The sequence below is a fragment of the Triturus cristatus genome, chromosome 10 (genome assembly GCF_964204655.1).
Source record: "Triturus cristatus chromosome 10, aTriCri1.1, whole genome shotgun sequence".
Lineage (NCBI taxonomy): Eukaryota > Metazoa > Chordata > Amphibia > Caudata > Salamandridae > Triturus > Triturus cristatus.
Window position 1 is genome coordinate 995349570 of NC_140593.1, and position 25006 is coordinate 995374575.

A 25006-nucleotide genomic window follows, 5' to 3' on the forward strand; every position below is an offset into this window, starting at 1 on the left:
TATTGCACAGATGTCCCTTGTGCTGAAGAGTATATACGTTCCAATGCAGCGTGAGCATTGTAGTGTGTGACGTGGAGAAGCCCAAAAAACACTGAGATAAGTCTCAGAAACCTAAGTATGCATGCATAATACTCTGAAGCATAAAAGACTCTAAAGCCATAAAGTCTGATTGCAGAAAAAATACCTAATAAGCACGAGGAATTCAGGAAACATTGGTATGAAAGTTCGGATAAAAAAGGATGCAAATATTACAGATTGACACAGAGCAGGGCTTCGAGTAGCAGTGTTTAGGTAATTGGGATGCCGTGCAGAAGATGCAGATGAGAGGCAATATGCTCCCATTGGCAGCGGCTACACAGGCTGGGGCTGGGCTAATAGGGATTTATGAAGTGTGGATGTCCTACAATCCAACCAAGAACAATACAAATGAGCACAATGTGATGTTTAGCACCGAACTTCCATTTCAGGACGTTCATCTGCAAAACACAAATTTAGTCGACTTTTTTAGCATTCAAGATCCAAGTGGGCATCAGTTTAGAGGATATTTCACCTTCAAGAAAGAGGTTAAGACTCTTGATATTATAAATATTTAGTTTTTCCATTTTGCCTGTTATTGCCCAGGTACCCAGTGAGACTTTACTTCTGGATTTAGATGTGGATATGAATTCTGAGATTCAGCTCCTTGATCCTCCAAACAGAATTAGGGCAACTATTTATTGCCACTGGTTTTAAAGCAGTATTCTAGCGTTGATCCGTACCTTCCACATTCATTGACAAGTTTGTCAGAATTACGCAGCAGCTGCCACTTTTCTCCCATCTTATTCCATATCCACACCTCAAAATTGTAAAATGAGAAACTGCAGTGCAAGTGCCTACTCAGCCTGGGTACCATGGCCTTACCTGCAGAATGGAACATTCAGGGCTGAGTGAGCGGGAAATTATGTGGAGCAATTTAGACGGAGACATCTAGATTCCCCTCCCGAATGTATTGGTAAGAGCGCATTTCGAAAACTGGGTTGATTTCGACCTGACAGTAAAAAACACATAAAAAACAATTGTGAAAGTGTAGAAAACACCAACAGCAGGAGTGTTTAACATGAAAATCATGAAAACAGCTGAATATGTTTTATCTTCACAATATAAATAATTAATAGAGGGTACTGATCAAGAACAGAAGGACCTCATGAAGGTACAATAATACATGTGCTAATAGTTTAACGTTTGAGATTAGAAGCCGGGACACGCTTTTGTGATCCACTGGACATTTACTGCTGGAATAACCTCGCACGCGGGTGATTGGAACGTAAACCAGGCACAGTGATGAGAGTTCATTGGTATAGCAATGGTCTTGCTCTACAGCAAGGGGAGAGGCATCTGGTCTACGGTGTAGGTTACAACTATACATTTCTGTGGATCTTGATGCAAGTGTCTATGGTTGCTTGACCAAGTGATCAACAAAGTTATACTACATACTCAGCAAATGCAGTCGTGCCCAGTCTTAGCAGGGTGCACAGCAGATGTGCCAATCAAAAGGTTGTCAGAGTTTTGGAGGAAGAGCGATTTATCAGCGAATGTGAGGTGGTTGATACAAGTGCTGAAGCGTGGTCATAATGGAAGACCCTCAAGACTTTGCAGACGTCCACCGTTAACAATAGCTTACTTAAATGTGCCACCAAGTTAGTCAGGTACCACTAGTACAGAATCTAAGCTATGTTAACAACCCTTCCTCCCCTGTCATCTCCCATCCCAGAATTTCTCCCACATAGGCTTACTCAGGTTCTTTTGTTGGAGATGTTTATGAAATGTGTTTTCTTGTACTTTATCTTATTCAGGTTACAACCAGTCCATATTCTCCCATCAGCAGGCCTTCATCAACCAGCAAGCAGTGCTATTGGTAAGTAGTTGCTTCCTTAAGGGGTCTGTGGAGCATCTGGCCAGGTTTCTTTTATATAAATGTGATTAGGATATTGTCAGCCGGACCTGAAGCAAAGATGGGGGGTAGTGACGCTAGGGAGGTGGTCAGACTCACTTGTTGCATTACCTATTTTCACATGACCATTAGTATGCAAAACTATTATTTCTGGTTTTTGAGACCTCCACCTGTGTACCTACTTCCATGAGTGTAATTCATGAGTCATTTTGGTGTATCTTTGTGTTTCATCCATTTATTATTTGTGTCTGAGTGCCTCTCTCTTCTATTTACTATGACTGCTTTCTCACATCTACCTTCTGAGTGGTGATCTTTTTTTCCCATTTGGCTGACCCTGCGTGTTGTGGTTTTCGCTTGGTTTGTAGCCCGATCTCCCTTTTTTCTGGTGTCAGACACACACTGGTCCCAGCCCTCTTTTCTGGCTTCCAAGTGCTGATCCATCCTTTATTTGAGTGTCCATGTGCCTTCACTACTTTCTCCTGGTTGTATGAGTGAGTGCCTACTCAGTTTTTTCTTCAAAATATCTCTTTTTGTAGAAGCTTTCCTTTTCATGGTTTTTTAGGTCTCGCTGAGACAGCGAAAGCTGTCTCTTTGAGACATTTTGTAAGTTGGTTTTTGAAAGTGCTTCCCCTGGCATAGAGCTACAGTGCACGAGGCGTGCACGCGCGCAAAGCAGCCATATGGCCTTACATCGTTCTCCCTCGTAGCCCCTCTCCGCCCCCTTCCCTGCTGCTATTTCACACCAGTTTATCAGTACTCCCGCTTCTCTCCCCCACGCCCCCACCATCGCGTCTCGAGCGTCCAATGCTTATTCATTCTCTCCGCCCCCCCATCGCGTTTCGCGCGGCCAAAGCTTGTTTTTTTTCTCGCCTATGCGTGCATGGAGTTTCGCTGTTCTTAATTTCATTTTGGTTCATTCAGATGCCTTTCTTTGCATAGCATTCTCCGTTTCGAAAGTACATATTAGTTTTGTCTATGGGTATTGTGTAGCGTTCGCACTTGCCTTGCCAAGGAATGTGTTGAGTCAGAACTCTTTTTTCGACCTCTTCGTAAATAGCGCGTTCATACAGACATGTTTGCATTTAAACAAGAAAACTCGCCAGAGATTGCAGTCGGGTGAAGCAGCGCAGCCATAGACCACATGAGTCAGTTAAATGTGAAAGACTGCTTTAAAGAAACTGCTGCAACAACTTCAGAGAACCCTTGGTAGTATGCTTTGCAAGCTAGCATTAACGCCGTTCTCACTAGACATTACACTACGTAGCCTCAGCGTGGGCATGAACACGGTGTACAGCGACTACACCTCCTTCGAGAGCTACCTGCGGCGGAGGCTGCATCTCATCCGAGGTGAGTGGGGGGCGACAAACTCCTCTCTGTTGGCGAACCCATGCGTGACCCCTTCCTGATGACCTAATGCGTTCTGTGGAATAAAAGGTGCGACACTTTTATTCTTCCCTCTCATGCGGCCAGAAAACTCTGCAGATATTTATGATATAAAACTTACCCAGTGTGAAAGTGACTTAAAAGACGAGGTTTTCAGAAATCTAACGCAACTTTTTATTCTAGCACAGAAGAGGGTAAAAATTGGATTAATAAGGCTTTTGCTACCAACACATGCTTAATGAAATTTCACCTAGGCTCCGGTGACCATGAAGACGGTGGCTGCTAAGTGAGTGCTTGCCTCCATCCAGTTCCCACATACAAACACCGAAATATCACCACGTCGAGTAATATATATTGCTCCTTTGTGGACGGGATTAGCAGAGAGGCCAGGACCTGACGGAGCATGGAACCATAACTCACCCTCCGCCCCTTCTCTCCCCACTCACCCCTGCCCCTGAATTTGAATTTTTGCGGGGACGCGGCACTCACTTTGTGACTTTTTTCTTGAAGTGCTTTTTTCTACAATGCTGCGAACTGTTCTGTTTGGGATGTAACTCTGAAATTAGCAGAACCAGATTGAAAACTGGTCTGAGCATTCGAGGTATGACAGCAAAGCTGCGTAACCAAATATACTTTTAAAAGTCATGGACTCTTTTAGTAAAAGAAACTGAAACAAAAATAATAAATCTTCATTTCGAAATGGGCTCAAAAAAGTCTTTATTGAGACATTTAGTTTTCGGGTTATGGGTTTGGCAAAAACATGCATGCTATTGCCAGGACAAACAATATCGTGGTAACATTTCTGTGTGTGTTTTACTTTATTTGTATCCTGAAAGATGTTTTTAGCCTTCGCCAAGACCTTTTGTTTTTACTAGAATTATACAATGTACTTACAGAGGATTTCAGCAAGCCTCTTCATCCGTTGATCTGTTGTGTGTCCTTTACATTTTCTTCCTCCTGTTACTGCATACAGCAAGGAACTCTTGGTCAGCCCACTTCAGTCATTGGATATTTTCACTGTGAGTGATGGCGTTCCTCTCTTTCACAATAAGCACGTCCACACACCATGTAGGTCCCTCCATTGCCAAGGCCTTCCATGGCAATGTGTGCTTTTTGAGACCAAGAACAATTGTGGGTTTAGATGATGTTTATTTATTTTTATATATTGTAGAGGCCCTGGCAGATACCCCTCGAATACATTTTTACAAAAGTCCAGCAAAACAAATCAAGCCTGATCTAAGCCCAAAGGGTGGAACTTGAATGCCAGACCTATTTGCTTTGCAAGTTCTAGTTTTTTATGAAGTACTCTTTGAAATGGCTATTGTTAATACAATCCAGTCAACACGCTGCAAGAGCCCAAGGAAGATTAGATTCTATCTTCATTTTTACCAGGTTGCCTGCGAGGTTATTTAAATAAAGCGAGAAGTATGGTGTGGGTACTCATTAAGTGAGAGGAGATATCCAAGCTATACCTATAATCATTTTTAGGTTTCAACTGAACACTTGCCATGCACGGAGGTGACACATTTTGGCAGAGTTGTCATTACATTAAACCTCTGCTATTAGATTCTCAGTTTACACCACGGCTCGTTTGTGTTCCAGCAAAGCTCTGATATTTCCACCTTTCTGATTATACTGTACTTACCAGAACTCTGTTTCCAGTCGCTGAATATTCAGTCTCTGCATATGCAGATGCTCTGTTCTGCCAGCGTAATATTCACTCTAGAGCTCTGCATATGCCAGCACTTTTATCCGACAAGCGTTCTAATTATAACTGAGTTAAGGCTATACAAGTCTTACAATTGTACCATTGCACTCTTTCTCACTTTCCGAGGAAGCATTTTATGATTTGTTTTTCTAGTTTTGCTTCTTTTAGGCATGCACTCGGTTTCATAAAATGTTACTGTAAATAAACACAGATTACACTTGTGGTATAGTGCCTGTGTTGCCAACTGATGACCCTTTAAATACTGACTGTTTTCACATAATCACGCTGTTAATTCTTGGACATATCACTTCTTCTCACTGCCTGCCAGTACTCAGGTTTGCCATAATGATGAGCATATAAAAAGCACTAGATTAATGTCTGGACATTTGTATTTTTCTAATAGATGACCTCTGCAAAGTCTTTTGAGAGTCAAATTAGTATAGGCGCTATTCGCAAAGCATTTACAAGTGTAAGTTTAGTTCACATGTGCAAATCTTGGTTTGGCTTTCATAAAATGATTTACTCTCACAGAGATTTTCATATGACCAAATATACGCCCAGGGCCTAAAAGTGGACAGAAGTGGTACTTTCAAGGCTAGAATGCCCTGTGAGTTTGTGAACTCTCCTAACTTAAGAGCGGATTGCATGGCGAGAGCGCGCACAATCACGTGCATCGTGCTGCCATGCAATCCGTTTGGCATCCTACTTCAAAGGGTCCGCTCCCCCGCCTGGAATGCGCTACCGCGCCCCCGCCAAGCGCGCGCGCCACGCTCCGCCGGGCTTGTCTTGTTTGGAGCAAGCAGAGATGTCTTTCATAAATCCTGCAGCAGCACCTGAATGTCCACCTTAGTCGACGGTGTCCAGAGATCTAACAGTGTGGGAAAGTCACCTGTGCTGACTCGGGCACCTCTGTTTTCAAGGTCTTTCTAGAGCTTTATTCTTAGCAGAGGCGTATTTCTCGCCTCATCAACTGTGCAGCACCCATCAGGATCTTACGCAGCTGTTCGTGACACCAAGACTCAATCAACCAATGTTTGGCGCTCATGCATCGTAACACTGCATTTAAAATAAAACCTATGCTGGGAATACATGTTTATATGTGGAGAAGTGTGGCTCAGGGGTTAGAGGCGGCAGACCCGGAAGCTGAGATCGGTCCTGGACCAGGGTTCAATTCCCCGCCTCGGCGGGTCTTGGGCTAAAAAAAAAAAATTCCACGGACTCGATATTTCTCGCCCCGGTGCCTCCTCGACTCACGGGTTCACACTCTGCGACTCTGGGCAATAGCTTGCTTAATCTCCACAACGGCCCCTCGCGGCGGGATGCCTGACTTTCACCTTGTGGATACCCTGCTATCTCACAGGGGAATACCAGGACGGGTTCCCTAAGCAAGCGCCGGGAAACCCACAGCGGGTAGCTGTGCGCTATATAAGCTCAACTACATTTACATTTACAAATCAGAATTAGGAGGGAACTTCACTCTGCCTTATGTAAATATAATCCCACCGAACTTCTTTGTTGCTCACATCCTGTTCTCGATTTTCCCAGAGTCAAGCTTCTTGCTGCTGCTGCTGACCAACCTCTGGCTTGCCGTAGGTCGGGCCATATCTTGTGCCGCCATCCTGTAGTGTCCTCGAGGACACTGTGCTGGCAGAGGGGCTTCAGCTTCGGCCGTCTTTCTCCTTTCCTCACTGAACTTCGCCTGTTGTCACACGTGTTTTTCATACTTGGCTTCAGTTCCTCTTTAGGTCAGTATGCTTTTAATTAAAACATCTGTGTCTGTTCAGTCTCATGAGCCTCGCCAGTACCAGCAAGGATATAGAATGTCGGGTCCTCGCATCAGACAGACCTCTGTCCTGTAATTGAGTACTCCAGGTGAAGCCTCACTAACATTGTATACAGCTGGACCACGAGATCCTTCTTGCTGCTGGTTATACCTGCACCCATGCACTCCTCATGCTCCTTTCAATGTGCACACCATGAATTATTTGACCTCTAAATTCACAAGATAAAATTCAGTGGCAACTACCGTAAATAAACAAGCATTTGCAATGCAAAAAGTCTCGCATTAACGCGAATTTGAGCTATTGACATTGCAAATAATAATGCCGTTTATTTTTGGTTTTTAAAAAAAAACATAAATAACTGGCATTGTTATTTACAATGCCAATAGCTGAAACTCTCGTAACTGCGAGACCTATTGCATTGCAAATGCTTGTATTTTCTTCTGGATGTTCAAGGACTCTCCATCTATCTTTTTGGGATTCCAACAGTACAGGGTCTAGGAAATAGCAACACCCGCACTCGCCCTTTTGTCGAAACAGAAAGAGAGGAGTGTGAGGTAGGTCACTTCTTCTAAGGCACCGGAAATACTTGCACTTGCCCTGGTTGCCAAGTGCTTTTGTTCCCTTCCGCCTGTTTGTATGACTGCTTCCCTATCATGTTAATCCAAGTGCCCTGATATTGCCACACCCATTCTAGTGTAGATGTGTGACTGATCCTACTTCATATTTCTGGGGCTCCGTCCTTCTTTTTCTAATGGGCATGCCACTGCCCGCTTGCAACTTTCATTTTAGGTGTCATGGTATGCTCTGTGTGTGAGTGCTCGATCACATTGAGTTTTTTCTGGATGTCCAAGTCTTTCTTCTCTCTTGATTCTAAGGTCTCGATTAGAAGTGCCTCGTACAATTATGACTCAGGTGCAAACCACTGTTTGTAAGGGTGGCAGTATTATCAGTCCTCTACTGCCGGTCACTTTTTTTGCTTCAATAGATTTCAGCATGTCAAACGTGCCAAAATGTACTGAGTGAAATAGGCTTGGCAAATACTGGAACATGTGGATTTTGGTGCAATAAGCAATACATAATGTACAATTGCCACTGCACTCATAAACAAGGCTTAAGAGTCATTCGGACACAAGGCCAACGCACTGAAGGTCTCATACCCCTTTATTTTGCGAAGCAAGGACCCCCAACATTTATTTCTACTGAGGTTTGAGATATACCATGTTCTGCTATTCCAAAGCATTGTTTCAGCTCTTTAATTCTAGCTTTTGATTCCTTTCGTCATTCCGGGATCAGACAACGCCTTTTGTAATTGTGAAGTCTCATTGGGACAAGCGCCTTTCTAAACTGGAGGTTATTCCTCAGAGTTCTTAAAATGGAGCTGCATAGAGATCAAGAGACAGTAAGAGGGTGTGTAATGTGTACTGTGATTCTAGCGTACAGCACCCATAGAATATGTAGAATACAATCTGTTCTGCAGAGCAGGTGTACATACACACAATGTATGTAAGTTATTATCTGGAGTTCATTAGCAGACCCAAAATTTGCAGTTGGAGCTCCACACATGAGGTGTGTGTAAGGAAAGAGCTTTACTCAACACTAGCAATTAACTCTTACGTAGAAGGGAGACATATTAGTGCAATGGTGATCACAGGATAAATTCACGTTTCACTTACTGTCCGGATTAGATTTTTTAGCCAAACACCTATCATTGCTTCGATCCTGTGTGAGGGTCATCACGGTCGGATGGTATGGGAGATTGCATTTCTTTGCTGGTATTGCAGGAAGGTATGGCATCTGACCGGTTGGAGAGTATGCAGTTCTGGCGAAGAGGACTGGCAGAAGTGACACCTTCTGTTCCATCTGGTTATGACTGCTGCTTTCACCCCAGAGAAGGCTTGCAATTCAACTCTCAGTGACACGGACTGCTGTAGCAGTATAGCTAAAGGCCTGGCTTGATGATAAGCAAAGTGCAGACATTTTCAAGGATGATTAGCAGACAACAGGCAATATTTTAGTGAATGACACCTGTAATGCATTTTAATCAGCATTCCTGAGGGTGGCAGGAGCAAGAGAAGCAAGGATAAGATGCATGAGCTCAGTGGCAACTGGGCGTGGGCTAGAACAAGGGCCATCTTTACTACATCAAAGGAGCAGTGATCTGACCAAGAGAGTAGAGATTATAACAATGTGTCCGTGCCTGCAATAAGATGTAGATGGTACATAGACTATATTACCTCATTTGAAATGCCTTCTCTGATAAAGACTTGTAACCGCAGATTCCTTACTTTAGTATTTCCCAGGTATCAGACTGCATCCGAAAAGTTTCAAGCAGTACCCCTGAGTGCCAGTAGGTGGCAGTGTTAAGCTCCACATCAGTTTTCTCCACCCCAGAAGTGATGTGTGTGGTGCCTATATAGGCACCACCCCAGCGCACTGATGCATGTTCTTCTCTTTCCCCTCCTATCAGCGCAGATCCGATGAAAGGTAACCCCAGTAATTTTTTGAGTGACTTTTTTTTTTACTTTAGTTTAATTCTTTTTCGAGATTGCAACTCCTGTTGTGTTCAGGAAGTCCTCTTAAAAGCCAACGGGCTTTAAACCATGTGGTGCCTGTCACAGGTAGGTCTCTGTGACAGACCCTCATCTGGTTTTCCTTTGGTGCTTGTAGCGGGACCATGACTTCTGCAAGGACAGCCACGCCATGAACCTAAAGGCACTGAGGGAACATTCCCTAAAGCTTCTTACTGTCCGACATCAGCAACCTGGTGACACGATTCTGCTTGCACGGAAGGTCCCTGGACCACTTGCAGAGCCGCTTCCGACAGTCATCGTCGCACTCCAAATCATCGGTATGTCCCACAAGAGGGAGAACTCAAAGAAATCGCAGGTGTCTTTGGCTTCCCGCACCGGTTCAAGTCATCGGACAAAATACGGGAGGGCCCATACTGGAATTCCGTATGAGGAACTGGCGGATGGCAGTGGTTTGGACACCTCACCATATGCTGGCCTGGTCTCTTCAACTACCGTAGCTAAGGAGGAGGGTGGCTCTTTTGCAATAGTGGTGCTGAGGGTGACTGTGGTCCTGGATCTTCAGTTGCTTTCTGTGGCAGTCAGGACAAACATCTTCAAAGAGGTGCTTCAGCCAAGAGTCGCTTCCTCTGAACCCTTTCTCCTATTGATTGAAGCCTTACAGTTGTCCTGCTTGGGGCCTGGTCCAAATCTTAAAGAGAACAATTGCCCTCCGCCATCACCCCCTCCTTGAAACCCCAATTTCCTCACCCATCATCCCACCCCAGAGAGCTTGGTGGTCCAAGTCTCCACTTCCCAGATAAACCCCAGCAAGTTTCCTTCCACTCCAATGAACAGGGCATCCAAAAGACTGGACACCTCTGGTAAGATGCTGTTCTCTTCCCCCAACCTAGCACTGCAGTCAGTGAACACGCATGCCTTTTAGGCTGATTCACCCACATAGTGGGGGATTCGGTTGTGCAAGTGCTACCCATGGTATCTGAGGAGTCCTGAGTCATACTTGCTGGGCAGAGCAGTTGCATCATTGCAGGAATTTAGATGTCACTCCTGGTTGTGTACGACCGGCTTTTCAGGGTATGTCCAAGCTTCACTCATGAACATGCCCATTGATGGCTCTCACTTTTCTGGTGAGAAGGCAGACAGCCTGGAGCGATTTAAGGACAACAGGGCTACGGCCAGCTCAATGGGTCTATCCCTGGCCCCTCGCCAACCGCAGTCTGCCTTTCGAACCTCCTATGGCTATGGGAGGGGCTTCCAACCGCATACTTTTCTGTCCAGCCATCAAGGCCACCTGGCTCCCCAGGCTTGTCATGGACCCGGTTCCCACAAACCATGTGATACTACCGGCCAGTGGTCAGGCTCGTTCGCCACTCCCCCGTCAGCTGCAATCTCCATACACCTTTAGTTTGCCCTTATACCAGAATGGGCATTTGGTGGGTGGCAGGATTCGCCATCACCTGCCCCATTAGAGTCTATAACATCAGACAAGTGGGTTTTTGCAATCCATCCAAAGGGGCAACTCAAACCCCTTTCCAGAAACCCCTTTACCCATGCCACCCACTTATGACTGGTTGATGGAGGACCATCGTTTCTTGCTCTGTCAGGAACCTTTGACTCTTTAAGCCAAGGGAGCTATCAACAGAGTCCCAGCTTCAGAAGTAGGTCATGGTTTCTATTCCCACTACTTTCTGGTGCCCAGAAAGTACCAAGGCCTTCGTCCCGGCCTGAAAAAAAAGATGCTCACCATAGCTCAGTTCCTGTCCAGGAGACTGGATGGTAGCTTTGAACTTGCAGGGTGCATATTTCCAAATTCCCCTCCTTCCTGCGTTACCTGCGGTTCGTGGTAGACCAAGAGCACTTTCAGTTCACCTTGCTCTCTTATGGCTTTACCAGCACTCCTCGGGTGCTCACCAAGTTAATAACGGTGGTTGCAGCACACCTACGGAGGTTGGGGTTTCCAATTTTCTCCTACCTCTACAACTGACTGCAGTGAACCTCTTGCATTCGCAGGGGTTCACTATCAACGTGCTGAAGTCACACATAACTCCCTCTCAGACACTCCCTTTCATTGGAGCTGTTCTGGAAAGAGTGCAGATTTTGGGCCTATCATCCCAAGCAGTGAGTCCAGCATATTCAAGCTATGGTACGAATGCTTCAGCCTCTATCCTGGATTTCAGTGGGACTGACTATGAGGCTGTTGGGCCTCCTGCATCCTGATAGCGACACATGCCTGTTGGCTTATGAGGGCTCTGCAGTGGGACCTGAAGCTCCAGCGGCGGCAGCATCAGCAGAATCTCTCCAACATGGTCCGGATCTAAGAGGGTACTCCAAAAGACCTGCAGTGGTGGTTGACCAGCCACGATTGGGTCAGCAGCAGACACATTTTTCTTCCCCAGCCAGAGCTGACTGTAATGATAGATGCGTCATTCCTGTGCTGGGCGGCCTCCTGGGAGAGGAGATCAGAGTACTCTTGTCTGTGGCTGAGTCCGGACTCTTCATCAACCTGTGGGAGCTTTGAGCAATCCAATTTGGATTGAAAGCCTTCCTTCCTTCAATCAGGGGAAGGCTGGTTCAGATGTTCATGGACAACACCACCACCATGTGGTACAAACAGGGTAAGGTGGATTCCTTTGTCAAGGGCCCTGTCTCTCTGGACATGGCTAGAATGTCAAGGCATTTCCCTGGTTGTTTAACACCTAGCTGGCTCCCTGAATTCCAGGGCAGGCGGACTCAGGTGACCATGCCTTACCGCAGTGGTTCCCAATCTGTGCGCCACGCCGCCCTGGTGTGCCCCCAAGAATAGCCAGGGGCGCCGCGACACAATACGTCAATATCCCAGGTTGTGCAATTACTTGCATTTTGTAAGCTCGCTATCTAAAATATGTTTTGTTAATGGTAGATAAAACTCCCTCTTGTACCACTAGATGACAGTGTGACATGTAAAATAGCACATTAACTGCTCCTTTATGTCAGATATTGACGCAGTTTAGACAAACTATGAGCAATGAGGATATAAACATTTGCACAAAGGGAAGGCTGTTTAAATCATATAACAAGTAACTGAGCAATTAGGTGAGTTTATTGAAGTTACGAACGTATGAAATTGATGAGGAAATATCTTATTCTTAGTCGCCTCCTCATCATGAATGACTCATGAGATCATTAGCTAAAAGAAAGCTACGTGTGCATTTGAGAATTAATTTACAAGGCTGGATTGCATCCTGGTCTGTGGTTAAAAGTGATTCAAGCATGACAATATCCTCAGCAGGAGTCCACTTGAAACTCGGCCTCCAAGTGCTTCCTGGAAACCTTCAAAAATTGCAGCAACTAGAAATATTTGCCCTTTGCTTTGTCAGAGTTCCTGACATTTCTGCACTTTAAGGACACGCACATTTCTAATTATTCCTTCATATAGTAACCCAAACTTTTATATAAAGAAAGTGTGACCTGCAACGAGCAGCCCAGGTCATATATAGTGGGTCTTCTTACTAGTCCCACTTTTTCTTCTGTATGAAGATCGCTCAGTAACACAATTCCCAACTACCTGGCTCATACATAGAATTAAATAGATTTAGTAAAAGGCACTCCAGTGGGGATTCAAGGAGGGTGTGGCAGTGGTACCTGCCTCTCAAGCTGTACTTAAGGTGAAGCTAAACAAGGTGCAGACCCTGTTAAGTCTCTAGTTTTAGCTTGTAAGCTGTCTTGCTTGGGTTCTGATGTAATTCCTGATCAGCCTCTACCTGCTGCTGACCTGGTCGAAAAGACTGTCTTCAAGCTTGCAGCCACCACAGGCTCACAGGTGAGTTTAAAACTACTAAAGCCATCAGTAGCTGATAGCGCCATTATGGGATAGCTGTCTTGCTTCATTATATTTTTAAATGTTGCTTGTATGATTTGTTTTACCACCACCAACTCATACAAAGATTGGGACTTAAGCATTGTACCGATGCCTCTGTACTTCCACTTGTCATTCTCCAGCTATCTACACCTCCATTCTTGAAACCTGGAAGTTGGTAAAAGTGTATGCTTTTTGATTGTTCTCCCAAAAACTTTGAAATCAATCATATTTCTCCCCAACCTGTAAAGTCTGTAGTTTAGGTTTTACTTTAACAGCAGTCTTGTGCATTTCCTGTGTATATTCGCAATCTCAAGAGCTGCTGCTTATGTAAACTGCATAACTGTAGCCTTCGTTCTTTCATTAAAGAAACTCACCGCTCTTTGTCACTCTGTCTAGTTTAACCCTTGGGCGGGTTTATAGTTCCAGTCTGTCACATTTATGCAATACCAAATCAAAAGTTGCAGAGTTCTCAAATCGTAAGACACATTGAAAGTGAGAACTAATTAACATACTTGACATCAACACAAGAAGTGATATGAGAGAAACGATAAATATATGTAGAACACCAAAACTTTACTATTGTGGACGAATGGCTAATAGGATTAGTGGAGCAGCATTCGTATATCTCAAAAGTGGCTCCTTAACAACTAAAATGATTTGTAGGAGAGCACCCAATGCTAGTGCCAAATTTTTAAAAACAATAAAAAAATATATATATTCTACATGCAAACCACAGTGCTGGAGAGTATTCTTTCTGACTTAACCAAATCAAGTTTTTTTTTATTAAACAACTGTTATACTTTTATTTTGTTACATCTATGATTATAATACCTTCATCAGCTTCATGCCAATTATTTTCAGGGAATAAAATGGAAGTACTCCAGAGGCCGGGCTTACATTCCCCCATCCCCCAAAAAAAGTAACATATTGGGGAGCCGCGGTCAACGGCCAGTAGGTCAAGGGAGCCGCAGGTGGAAAAAGTTTGGGAACCAATGCCTTACTGGATAATAAATAGTGTTTCCAACTGGAGGAGATGCAAGGTCTCTTTCAAGAGTGGGGAGAGCCTTAGTTTATCTGTTCGTCACCGCCGAGAATGCGCAAAAGTCAGCAGTCTGTGGGCTGGAGTTTCAAAGGCAGCTGTCGCTCAGAGACCCTTTTCATCTCAAGTGGACCTCGGGCCTCCTGTACATCTTTTCTCTGATACCGCTTCTGCCCGGAACTCTCAAGAAAATCAGAAACATCCAGGCTCAAGTCATTCTTGTGGCTCTGGATTGGGTGAGGAGAGTCTGCTATCCTGAGCTTCTGAGCAAGAGCAATGGTCCTCCGATCAGGCTGGCCATTCAGGAGGATCTTCTGTCGCAGCAACAGGAGAAAGTTCTGCATCCAAACCTGCCCACTCTCCGCCTTCATGTGTGGAGATTGAGCTGCAACAATTGACATCTTTCGACCTTTCCCCCCAAGTCTGTTATGTTATTCTGGCAGCAAAGGCACACCTCCACCAACATGGTATACGCCTGCTGTTAGGACAACTTTATGACACGGTGTGCCTCCAGAAATACTGATCCTTTTTCTGCACCCTGATCCAAATTGTACTTTTTGTTCTTACTTTGGTCCAGCAGGGCTCTGCTCTGGGCACGGCCAAAGGATATTTGTCTGCATTTTGGCATTCTTGTGGTTTTTGGACCAACCTGCTTTGTTGCAGTCACCCGTTGTGACTCATTCCTGGAAGGTCTACAGCATATGTTTACCCTGAGACCACTCATCATGCCCTAGTGGGATGTTAACCTGGTTCTCACCTTTCTCATGTGTCTACCCTTTGAGCCCCTAAATAACTGCCCACTCCACTTAGAATCAAGACAACTTTTTTAGTGGTAATAACGTTTGCCAGGAGGGTCACAGTGCCCTCTGTGCGCCCTCCTTACACTACCATTTACCCAGATAAGCTGTTCTTAGGATCCATGCCTCTTTCCTTTTGCAGGTTGTGACATCTTTCACGTAGGCCAAACCATCACCTTCCCTGCCTTCTTTGCTCTGCCTCACCCTTCTAAAGAAGAGGAGAGACTCCACTGTCTGGACCCAAAAAGAGTGTTGTTGTTTTACCTTGATCGCACACAAGGTGGACAATCAACTCTTGCTAGGGTATGTTGGGGCCAAGAAAGTGAAGGCAGTGTAGAAATGGATAATTTCATGATGTATAGTGTTCTGCATTAAGATCTGCTATGCATTGTCAAAAAGCAATCCCCTGAGGGTTTGTGCGCATATTTCACCAGAGCTAAGGCTGCGACCACTGTGTTAGCTTGTTAAGTCCATGTTGTGGGTGTTACACTCGTTCACAAGTCATTACTGTCTGAATGTTCAGGTCTTTCGTGATGGGCACTCTGCCCATTCAGTCCTGCAGGACCTTTTGGTTTAATCCATTTTGCAGACCCACCTCCAGGTGGTATTGCTTGGGTATTTATTCTAAGGTGAGGAATCTGTGGCTAGAAGTCTCTATCAGATGAGCAAGTTACTTATCTTCTGTGACGCCTTATCTGGTAGATACGTTTTCTAGTTGCAGATTCCTTATTGATCCTCCCCGCTCTGCGAAGTGATTCAGTAGGGTCACCCTTCTGAGGGCCTCAGCAATACACACCAGTATGCCAGCATTCTTTGTGGCTCGGTGCTTTTGGCATGAAAGTCTCAAAAAGAAACTGTCATTGCACTAGTGTGGCCTCTATTTAGACACCTCTCACGTCATTTCCGGTGCTGATGAAGCCGAATGACGCCACATACCAGAGTGTAGGGATACTGCTTGAAAGTTTCCGGATCCAGTCTGACACTTATGTAATATTCGGAGGTAAAGAATCTACAGCCAGATAGAGTCTCTACCAGATGAGGCATTACCAAACTAAGTAACTTGTTGATCTGAGGTTTTTTGTAATGCATGGAAATATGAAACAAATTCTGAATGGAGCTGATTGAAAGTCTGGGTCTTGGAGATAGTGTAAGTGTGCTTTATTTTGAAATATCCTTTTACTATTTGTTTGACAGGCCCGACAGATGACGGTACAAGCAATGGCCCTCCAGCAGCACATGACAGGTCCATCCCAGCCCCCCAGCCCAGTTCGCTCACCACAGAATGTATCGGGCTCAGTGCGGGCATCTCCTGGTGCTGGGTCGAGACCACGATCTGGAGCTCCTCAACAGGTGTGTCAAAGATTATGTTCTACACCCTTGTTTCATTATATAACATGACACTTGTTTTGCAATTCTTAGCAAAGTTTGTTACATCATAACTTCGAAGACTTTTTGCTGAAAGGCAGTTTTCCTGCTGGCAAAACTCCAACAGACTGTGCATCACTAAAGGTCTCTAGTAGTGGTAAACCTTAGACTAAAGGCGCCTTTACACGCTATGCTTTCTTTCTGTGGAATGGCGTACCACCTGAAGAAAACCACATGCATTGCAACTTTTTTATTTCGCATTGCTGATTAAAACATTTGAAACACATCACACTGTGGTGATGCGGTATTTTCAGGTGGACACTAACCTGGCAGAAAAGTAATACCTTTAGTACAAATCTAAGCATACCATGTTCAATAATGTCTAGGTATCTTACTGGAGTAGGATATCTTTTCTGGCCTTGAGAAGAAGCATTGTGCCTAGAAATATCTTACAATGTTCGCCCATCTTAATCTGGCTGCAAAGTGAAACATAGATGAGGACCGTTATTCAAAGGATATTATTTACATGTTGGGTTTAATTTTAGTGACAAACTCACCATATGATGTTCTTTTCTGGTTAGAGAATTAATTTACTTGTGGATTTTAGGATAACCTAGTTGTGCAGGTATCTTCACATTGTCCTTGGTCATGGCTGTTAGGTTCAGAATTAATTTGATGAAAAGCAAGCTCTCCTCAAAATGTATTGAGGTTCCTCTCCCGTCCCTCCCCCAAGAATGGAAAACTAAATAAATACATAAAAAATGTATGTGAGGGAAGATGGGAAGGTTAAGGCTTGTACTTGGTGCTATTTGGATCAAACAACTTCAATGTAAAACAGGGATCAGATTTGCATGCCTGGCTTTTTCAGCTTGCCATAAAAGCTCATCAAACAATTTAGGGGAGAAGAGTTGGCCTAACAGCTAGGGCGGTCAGCCTCAAATCTGGCTAGGGCGGTCAGCCTCGAATCTGGGGAACCGGGTTCGAGTCTCAGCAATGACGCTGAACATCCTGTGAATCTGTGCATATCACTTAATCTTCCCTAACAAAAAAATAGAGTGTCCTCATGTAACGCAACTGGTGCAATGTAAAGCGCTCTGATACCCGATACCGGATCAAGTTCGCGCTATATAAAACTCTGTAAAAAAAAAAGAATTACATTACAATGACCTTTTTCTCTTTTGCTGAAACATTTCAATATCTTATCTATTTTTATTTGTTTGGTGTTTGTGACTGATGCTTGTTAGAGAAGAGCTGTGAACGGTTTGCCAAGCAGACAAGGATCATCCACCCGACCAGGGATGTCTCCTGTGTTTCCTCGGGAAAGACCGGCAGGTCCTGGTAAGTTCTGCCTCTGACTCCTGAGCCTTGCACTAACTAATGCTGTATTCTTTGGCGAGTTGTTGTTATGATCAGGAGAGAGAGATGTTAGCTTTTAAATATAGGATGCAATACAGGATTGCTGCTCATATGTTTTATAGAGGCTTTTGAACAGCAAGCTAATGCATTTGATGACAGTTTGATGAAAGTTAAAGGTCTTGGTACACCACGTCACTCACACATTTGGACCAAGCCATCATTAAGAGTTTCAGTGAACTAATTCTTCAAATCATCAAATGATGTTTTAATAGCTTGCTTGCAGCGCACTCAGTTTACAAGCTGTCAGCGTTATCAGGCGCAGGCACTCTTTTTCATGACAATAACAAAGAGAGGGTGAGGGAAAATCACTCTTGATCCCCCTGGTTTATAGTAAATCAACAACAAAAGAGTGAACAAGGGAAGGAGCAAACTAAGAGTAACAGCGTGGGCAAAAACCAAAATAATGTGTTAAAAGAACTCTCACTCACCAACCTAGTTGGTGACATGCTTCATCATCGGGTTCCCACCAGAGAGGCCGAATGCCTCTCTGGTGTGCTGCAACGCCTGAACTACAGCGGAGCTGGTTTTTGGATGAAAAGGGAATGAAATTTAAAAGGTGAATGGTTTTAACCAATAACCAATTTAATCCTGGTAAACCAAAGACCGAATAAAAACAAGTGAGTTGGACAAGAGCCGGCCAATTAGGTAAGACAGGGCTCGTCCGAATTAAGGGGAGGTCAACATGTTTCAGCTTAACATGCCCAGTCGGCTAAGCATTCATCAGGACCATGTAGAACACCACAAATGACATGAAGTGGTCAATCATTGAGAAACTGAAACCTGGACCGAACACTCAGCAGTTACTCTTTGAGAAAGAACAACGATGGGTCTATCGTCTTTCGACTCACCTCTCAGGTCTGAATGATAATATCCCGTGGAACTCCGTTCTCAAAAACTGATGTGCTGACCTGATTTCACCAATCCAGGATAAAACCCTGATGGCCTCCGTGCAGCATAGTCTACGATTTCATTGCATCCCTCTGCCATTCATCCGCCAGATCATGGGGGGGGTGTGTGTCTCTCTCTGAGCCTTTCACCAAGATTATCTTTTAGATAGCTTATATATCGGTGAACTACTATGTTGACATAAGACTTATGATCAACTGATGCTTTTTACACAACGTGCCAGTCACAAACAGTTAGTAGTTATCAGCCAATACAAGTTATCTCGTACAGGGTCAGCGGTTTTCGCTGTGAAAATGCACTTAATGTTTACGCATTTTTTACATGCTGAAACCTCATGTCACCACTGTCCCTAGTTTCCTCCTTTTTTTTAACAAAAAACGGGCCTGAAATCTAAGAAAAATGTTCCCTTTTCCTTCACTGGGGTCCAATCCCTTTTGACTTAGGTATGGGAGCACGTCCGATACAACACGCCCTATCGGATGACATCACACGCTGACGTGCGTTGTTTAGATCACGTGATGGGCGTTGTTTAGATCACGTGACGGGATCGCGCTAGTACTTCTTCCGGGTTCGCTCCACACTCACCAATATCCGGGCCGAGTAGGACTGAACCAGGTATTTCGCGGGAGTGTGCGAGCATGGAAGTAAGTGGAAATTCTTCACTACCGCATCCCTTTGGTCCCAGTGTAGTTTGCTTATGAGTATCTAGACAAATAAGGTTCTCCTGTTTATCTATTCTCACAGATACTATATCTCACTACCCCCCTCTCGGACCCATGACGCAAGCAGTACAAACTTACTGAGTAAGAGGTTTTCCCCCCCCCCCTTTTTTTCCATGCTGTTGTTGTTTTTATCATTCTTTTATTGCCAGTCATGCACTGGAGCAACGGCGCCTGGCAAACACTACGTGCGCTCGTTTCAGCATGCATTTCACTTGCACGAGTCTGCTTTTCTTTCGGCATACATAACGGCTAAATAGCCTTTTTCGACTGCACATCGCGTGTCGATCTGTCAATATATTTATTGATCTCTTCACAGGCACAACTAGTGCGCAGGACCTTAACGAAACATAACGATATATTTATAGGTCCTCTGCCTCTCATAGAGCACTACACTCTACTGTGGGCGTTTCATAACCACAAATCGTTATTTGACACCCACTCCCGCTTCACAGCACGGGACTACCATATGTGTTCACCTGAATAACGTAAAGTATAATAATTCAAGTGACAAAAAGTGTCTGTCTCTATATGTCTTTATGTGTGGTATGTCTGTTTTTCTTTTACAGGCGTTACTAGCCCCTGATTTGTAGGATGGCTTTGCGGTAGAACAGTGAGTTTTACCGCCTAAACACGCCACTGGTTAGGGTGCACCTTAGCGTGTGCATACCGCCGTGGTGTTCTACATGGTCCTGATGAATGCTTAGCCGACTGGGCATGTTAAGCTGAAACATGTTGACCTCCCCTTAATTCGGACGAGCCCTGTCTTACCTAATTGGCCGGCTTTTGTCCAACTCACTTGTTTTTATTCGGTCTTTGGTTTACCAGGATTAAATTGGTTATTGGTTAAAACCATTCACCTTTTAAATTTCACTCCCTTTTCATTCAAAAACCAGCTCCGCTGTAGTTCAGGCGTTGCAGCACACCAGAGAGGCATTCGGCCTCTCTGGTGGGAACCCGATGATGAAGCATGTCACCAACTAGGTTGGTGAGTGAGGGTTCTTTTAACACATTATTTTGGTTTTTGCCCACGCTGTTACTCTTAGTTTGCTCCTTCCCTTGTTCACTCTTTTGTTGTTGATTTACTCTTTTTCATGACACATCCTTGTAGACCTGACCATGTCACCTGTGCTGTGACTACCCCACGTTTCGTGTACATCTATTGAGTTCTATCCTTACTCCAGGGGCCTTGAAAAAGTCGTTGTACTTACTGTGTACAGAGAAACACGTGTTGGCTGTTTTCTTTTATACAACATGTATTGAAGAACATTAAAATCATCAACTACACTGGAACTCTAGTTCAGTGGTTCCCAAACTTTTCACTCCTGAGGACCCCATTGAGTCAGTACTGGAAGCCGGGGACCCCCAAGCAATTTGTATGATTTAAATCTCAAACATTAAAACTGTAATTCGAAAAAATAAACACAAACGATTTTAGTATTTTTATATTAAAAATATTTGCAAAAATTGAAAAATCTTAATGGGAAGTTTGGTGCTGCATCTTGCAACTTATCATTGTTTGGTTTTATTTTGCTGCCCGAGGCTCCTGCTCCTGCCAATGGCTGGACTGGAAACCTAAAGCTGCTCTGGCAAATGTTGTCACACAAGTCCCTGTACAGTGCACACCAAGTGCAGTGAGTGAGCCTGACCACTACAAAGGGGGCATTTGTCATTATATATTGAATTGTATTAGCTTTTAAAGCATAGTAAATAATGACCTGACTATGCACCAGGATACAACAATCGTTTGCCAATCTTCAATGATTCCCTCACTATTACCCTCCAACAGTGCCTCTCATCTCTCCATAGCCCTACTGTCACATGTATTTAATTTATTTTATAGCACCTCTCATACCACTGTAGGGTGTCAGAGCACTTTACATCACACACATACAGAGACAATGAATCATACGTGTGTAAATCAGTGAATAGAAAATGTTACATAAGGCAAAGGGGACTACAAGGTGTAGGATTCACATGTTATCCATACGGGCAGGCATTTTTTTAGAGTGCTTGGTCTGGAGATGCACAAACTCAGGATTCAGAACATAACACAGCGGTTAGCGTTGACTTTAATAATAAGGATTTATTTCTACCCAAATAAACATTTTAGCAGCATCGGGATAATGAAAGACTGGGAAAAAGCATAACTTACTAACTTGTACCATGCAGTTTACATGCAGCTTTGATGGCAATTCATAGCTCTCTGTGCTAGATTACGATTTGAACTTGTGAACTGCACAATAACAAAAAAATCTCTATGGCAAAAGCAAGAACCCTCAGAGCTACGCACAAAACAAAATACTGCTTTTAAAAAAATGCATTGCAGACATTCTTTACAGCAGGCATATTAAACTTCCTTAGATGAGTCAAAGCTGCCACTGGAGAAAACCCCCATCTCTCTCCAGCAGGTAGAATAATCACTGGAGTTATCTTGACACTTTTATTGCTGCCCCAAAACTGCTGATTATACAAGGCACTTTGCAGTGCTTTTAAAACTGCTGCCTGGGGACCCCCTGGGAATGTGTCACGGACCCCTGGGGGTCCGCGGCCCCCAGTTTGGGAACCACTGCTCTAGTTGGATCATCATTTCATCATCTTTGAAAACTTTGCGGATATCGTGCAAGCGACATACAAACTTTGGATATAATAGCTATAATACTGCTACTGGTCTGTAACTTACATGTAGTGCAAATAACCTAGCCTGTTACACATGGGAGTGCTGTCCAAGCCAATCTTTCTAGACAATTTTCCAGCATTTGTGATTTCACTTTGCTTATAGCCAGGGACATCTTAAGGATTTGGGGGGCCCTGGGCCAAACATATTTTGGGGGCCCCTGTTCAGGACACCTTTGAATTTATGATCTAATTTGAGCCCCTGTTTCCCACGCAGTTTCCGCTTCCTCAGCTGCGCTAGCGATCCAGTTTGCATCATAGGCATTAGCCTATATATTCCCAATGTAAATGGACATGTGCAGCTTACAGGTGTAGGATTCAGGGTTTCCTGCCCTGCTACTACGTTTTTAATACCTTTTAAATTGTATATGTGTGGCTGAATTACTCTGTGCTTTTTAACAATTTCTCCTACCTATGCGCCCTTGCACTTTACTTGATTCTGCTTGCCAACACCTCCTTAGCTGCTCCGATTCGCATTTCGGTTTTCCTCCGGTCCTGGTCCTCTGCTGCTGATACGCCGATTGTGTGGAGGCCTGGGGCTACTATCGGGCTACTCACTTCCGCCCACGCAGTTTCGACTTCCTCAGCTGTGCTAGCGATCCAGTTTGTATCATAGGCATCAGCCTATATATTCCCGATGCAAACGGATGCGCGCAGCTGATAGCTGTAGGATTTAGTGTTTCCTGCCCTGCTACTAGGTTTTTATTACTTTTTAAATTGTATATGTCTGGCTGAATTACTCTGTGCTTTTTAATAATTTCTCCTACCTATGCGCACTTGCACTTTACTTGATTCTGCTTGCCTACACCTCCTTAGCTGCTTCGATTCGCATCTCACTTTTCCTCCAGTCCTGGTCCGCCGCGGCTGATACGCCGATTGTGCGGAGGGCTGGGGCTACTATCGGGCTCCTCACTTATGCCTATGCAGTTTCCGCTTCCTCAGCTGCGTTGGCGATCCAGTTTGCATCATAGGCATTAGCCTATATATTCCCGATGCAAACGGACGTGCTAAGTGGACATGCACAGCGGGCGCGCCGCTGGCGCCGAAGGTAAGCCTGTCTGCGCCCGGAGGCGTTCGGCGCCGGCCATGCTGCCCAGTTCCCCTCCGGTGAGTTTCTTCCACTATATTGCAATAGGGAAAAACTGCTTAGCCTTAGGCGGCTACCATTATGTCACTGTACAGCCACTGATCCGAGGTTGGAGGTAGACTTTCGATGCAATAAGTGCAACTGGACTCTCCTCCAGCCCAGGAAACTCGCACCCAATATCCTCCCACGCAACAATAAGTGTAAAAACAATAAGAAAACAGAGGACTTAAAGGCCACCCTTTTAAATTGTCGCTCTATACAAAAGCATGAATCATACATTTATGGCCTACTTTTAGACTAACAGTCTGATCTTTTATTTCTCGCTGAGACCTGGCTGTCTGAAGCCTCCAACCCTACTATCACCTCGGCCATCCCTACGGGTTATAACATTCTTAGGAGGGACCGATCGAATGGGAAGGAGGGAGGTGTTGCCATAATTTACAATAAAAAACTAGACTGCTTAGGCTTCTGCTGTACCTTATCCCCCCATCATAGCATAGCTGGATTTCTGATTTACAGACCTCCCAGTGCTATTGGAAATGTTATTACTACGCTTAATATAGCCACCACCTCCCTGGCCTTAAAATACAACTGCCTCATTCTGGGATATTTCAATATACATATGGACAATGGAAAAGACCCTCAAACAATTTCCTTGTTGGAGGCGCTGCAGGCCTGCAACATGTTTCCATCTGTTTCTTTGGCCACCCATGAGAAGGGCCATACCCTAGACCAAATAGTTCACAACTTTGACATATCAGTAAGCCTACCTCTTCCCATTACCTGGTCTGACCACCTCCTATTAAAATTCGTCATTCCCAACTCTGCCACAGCCCCTTGAGCTAACACAGGGCAGAGGGTCTCTAATTACAGGACGTTCCATAAAATATCCATCCCGATGTTAGCAGACGCCCTCGGTCGTTCCTCACCAGAGCTTTCTGGCTGCCCCGACTCGGACGCCCTCTCAATAGATTCATGGCTCCGAACCAACATTGATGCAGTGGTACTGGTTGTTTGCCGCTCCTCAAAGAGGTCAGCCCCACCAGCTCCATGGTTTAACGATTCCCTTAGATCTCGCAACAGAAATTGTGGAACAATTGAACGGAAATGGCGTAAATCCTATCTACCTGAGGACAGGAAGGTGTATAAAGACACCTTAAAAGCTCATTACATTCTCGTGAAGGCAGCCAAGAAAAACCTCTTTCAAACCAAGATAGAAAATGCCCAAAATAAGAGTAAGGAAATCTTTAGCATAGTTAAATCCTTTACTGCCCTGAGAGCCGGCACAAAGGAAGGGCCATGCACTGAAGAATGGCCTAAGTAAATAGTTGAATTCTTCCACAAAAAGATCTCCATGATCCAACAAGCCTTCACTAACATCTCAGAGGAAGAACGGACCTTCTACCTAAGTTCTAATAGCAAATTTCACCTCTTGGATCCTACATCTTTACTAGCTTTCCCTGAGTTTCAGCTTGAAGAGTCACTGACCCCTCTCCAAAGCATTAAGTCTGGCTCTCCTACTGACCCATGTCCGGGGAACATCTTGAACCTATTAGCTCCCACCATAAACCCCACAGTAAACCAGCTCTTTAATGCTTCTCTCTCCTCAGGCAACATGCAGAAATTATGGAAGAATGCTAAGATTCTTCAACTGTTAAAAAGGCTAACGTCAAACCGACGGACCCTGCCAACTACAGGCCAATCTCCCTTCTTCCGACCCTCTCCAGAGTACTAGAGAAGCATGTAAACAAGGCCCTCCAAAAACACATTGAAGATGGGAAGCTCCTTCATGAGTCCCAATCCGGTTTTAGGGCTAACTACAGTATGGAG

The 25006-nt window shown here is 44.5% G+C and overlaps 1 protein-coding gene across 1 annotated transcript in view; it reads left to right on the forward strand.

The window, feature by feature from the left end:
* Window positions 1-25006, forward strand: part of MYO15A (myosin XVA) — a 1126038-nt gene that overhangs the window by 599854 nt on the left and 501178 nt on the right. The window contains exons 39-41 of the mRNA XM_085631315.1: window positions 1833-1894; window positions 16202-16357; window positions 17617-17710. Coding sequence (XP_085487441.1) covers window positions 1833-1894; window positions 16202-16357; window positions 17617-17710 — 312 coding nt within the window. The remainder of the gene's footprint in view (window positions 1-1832; window positions 1895-16201; window positions 16358-17616; window positions 17711-25006) is intronic.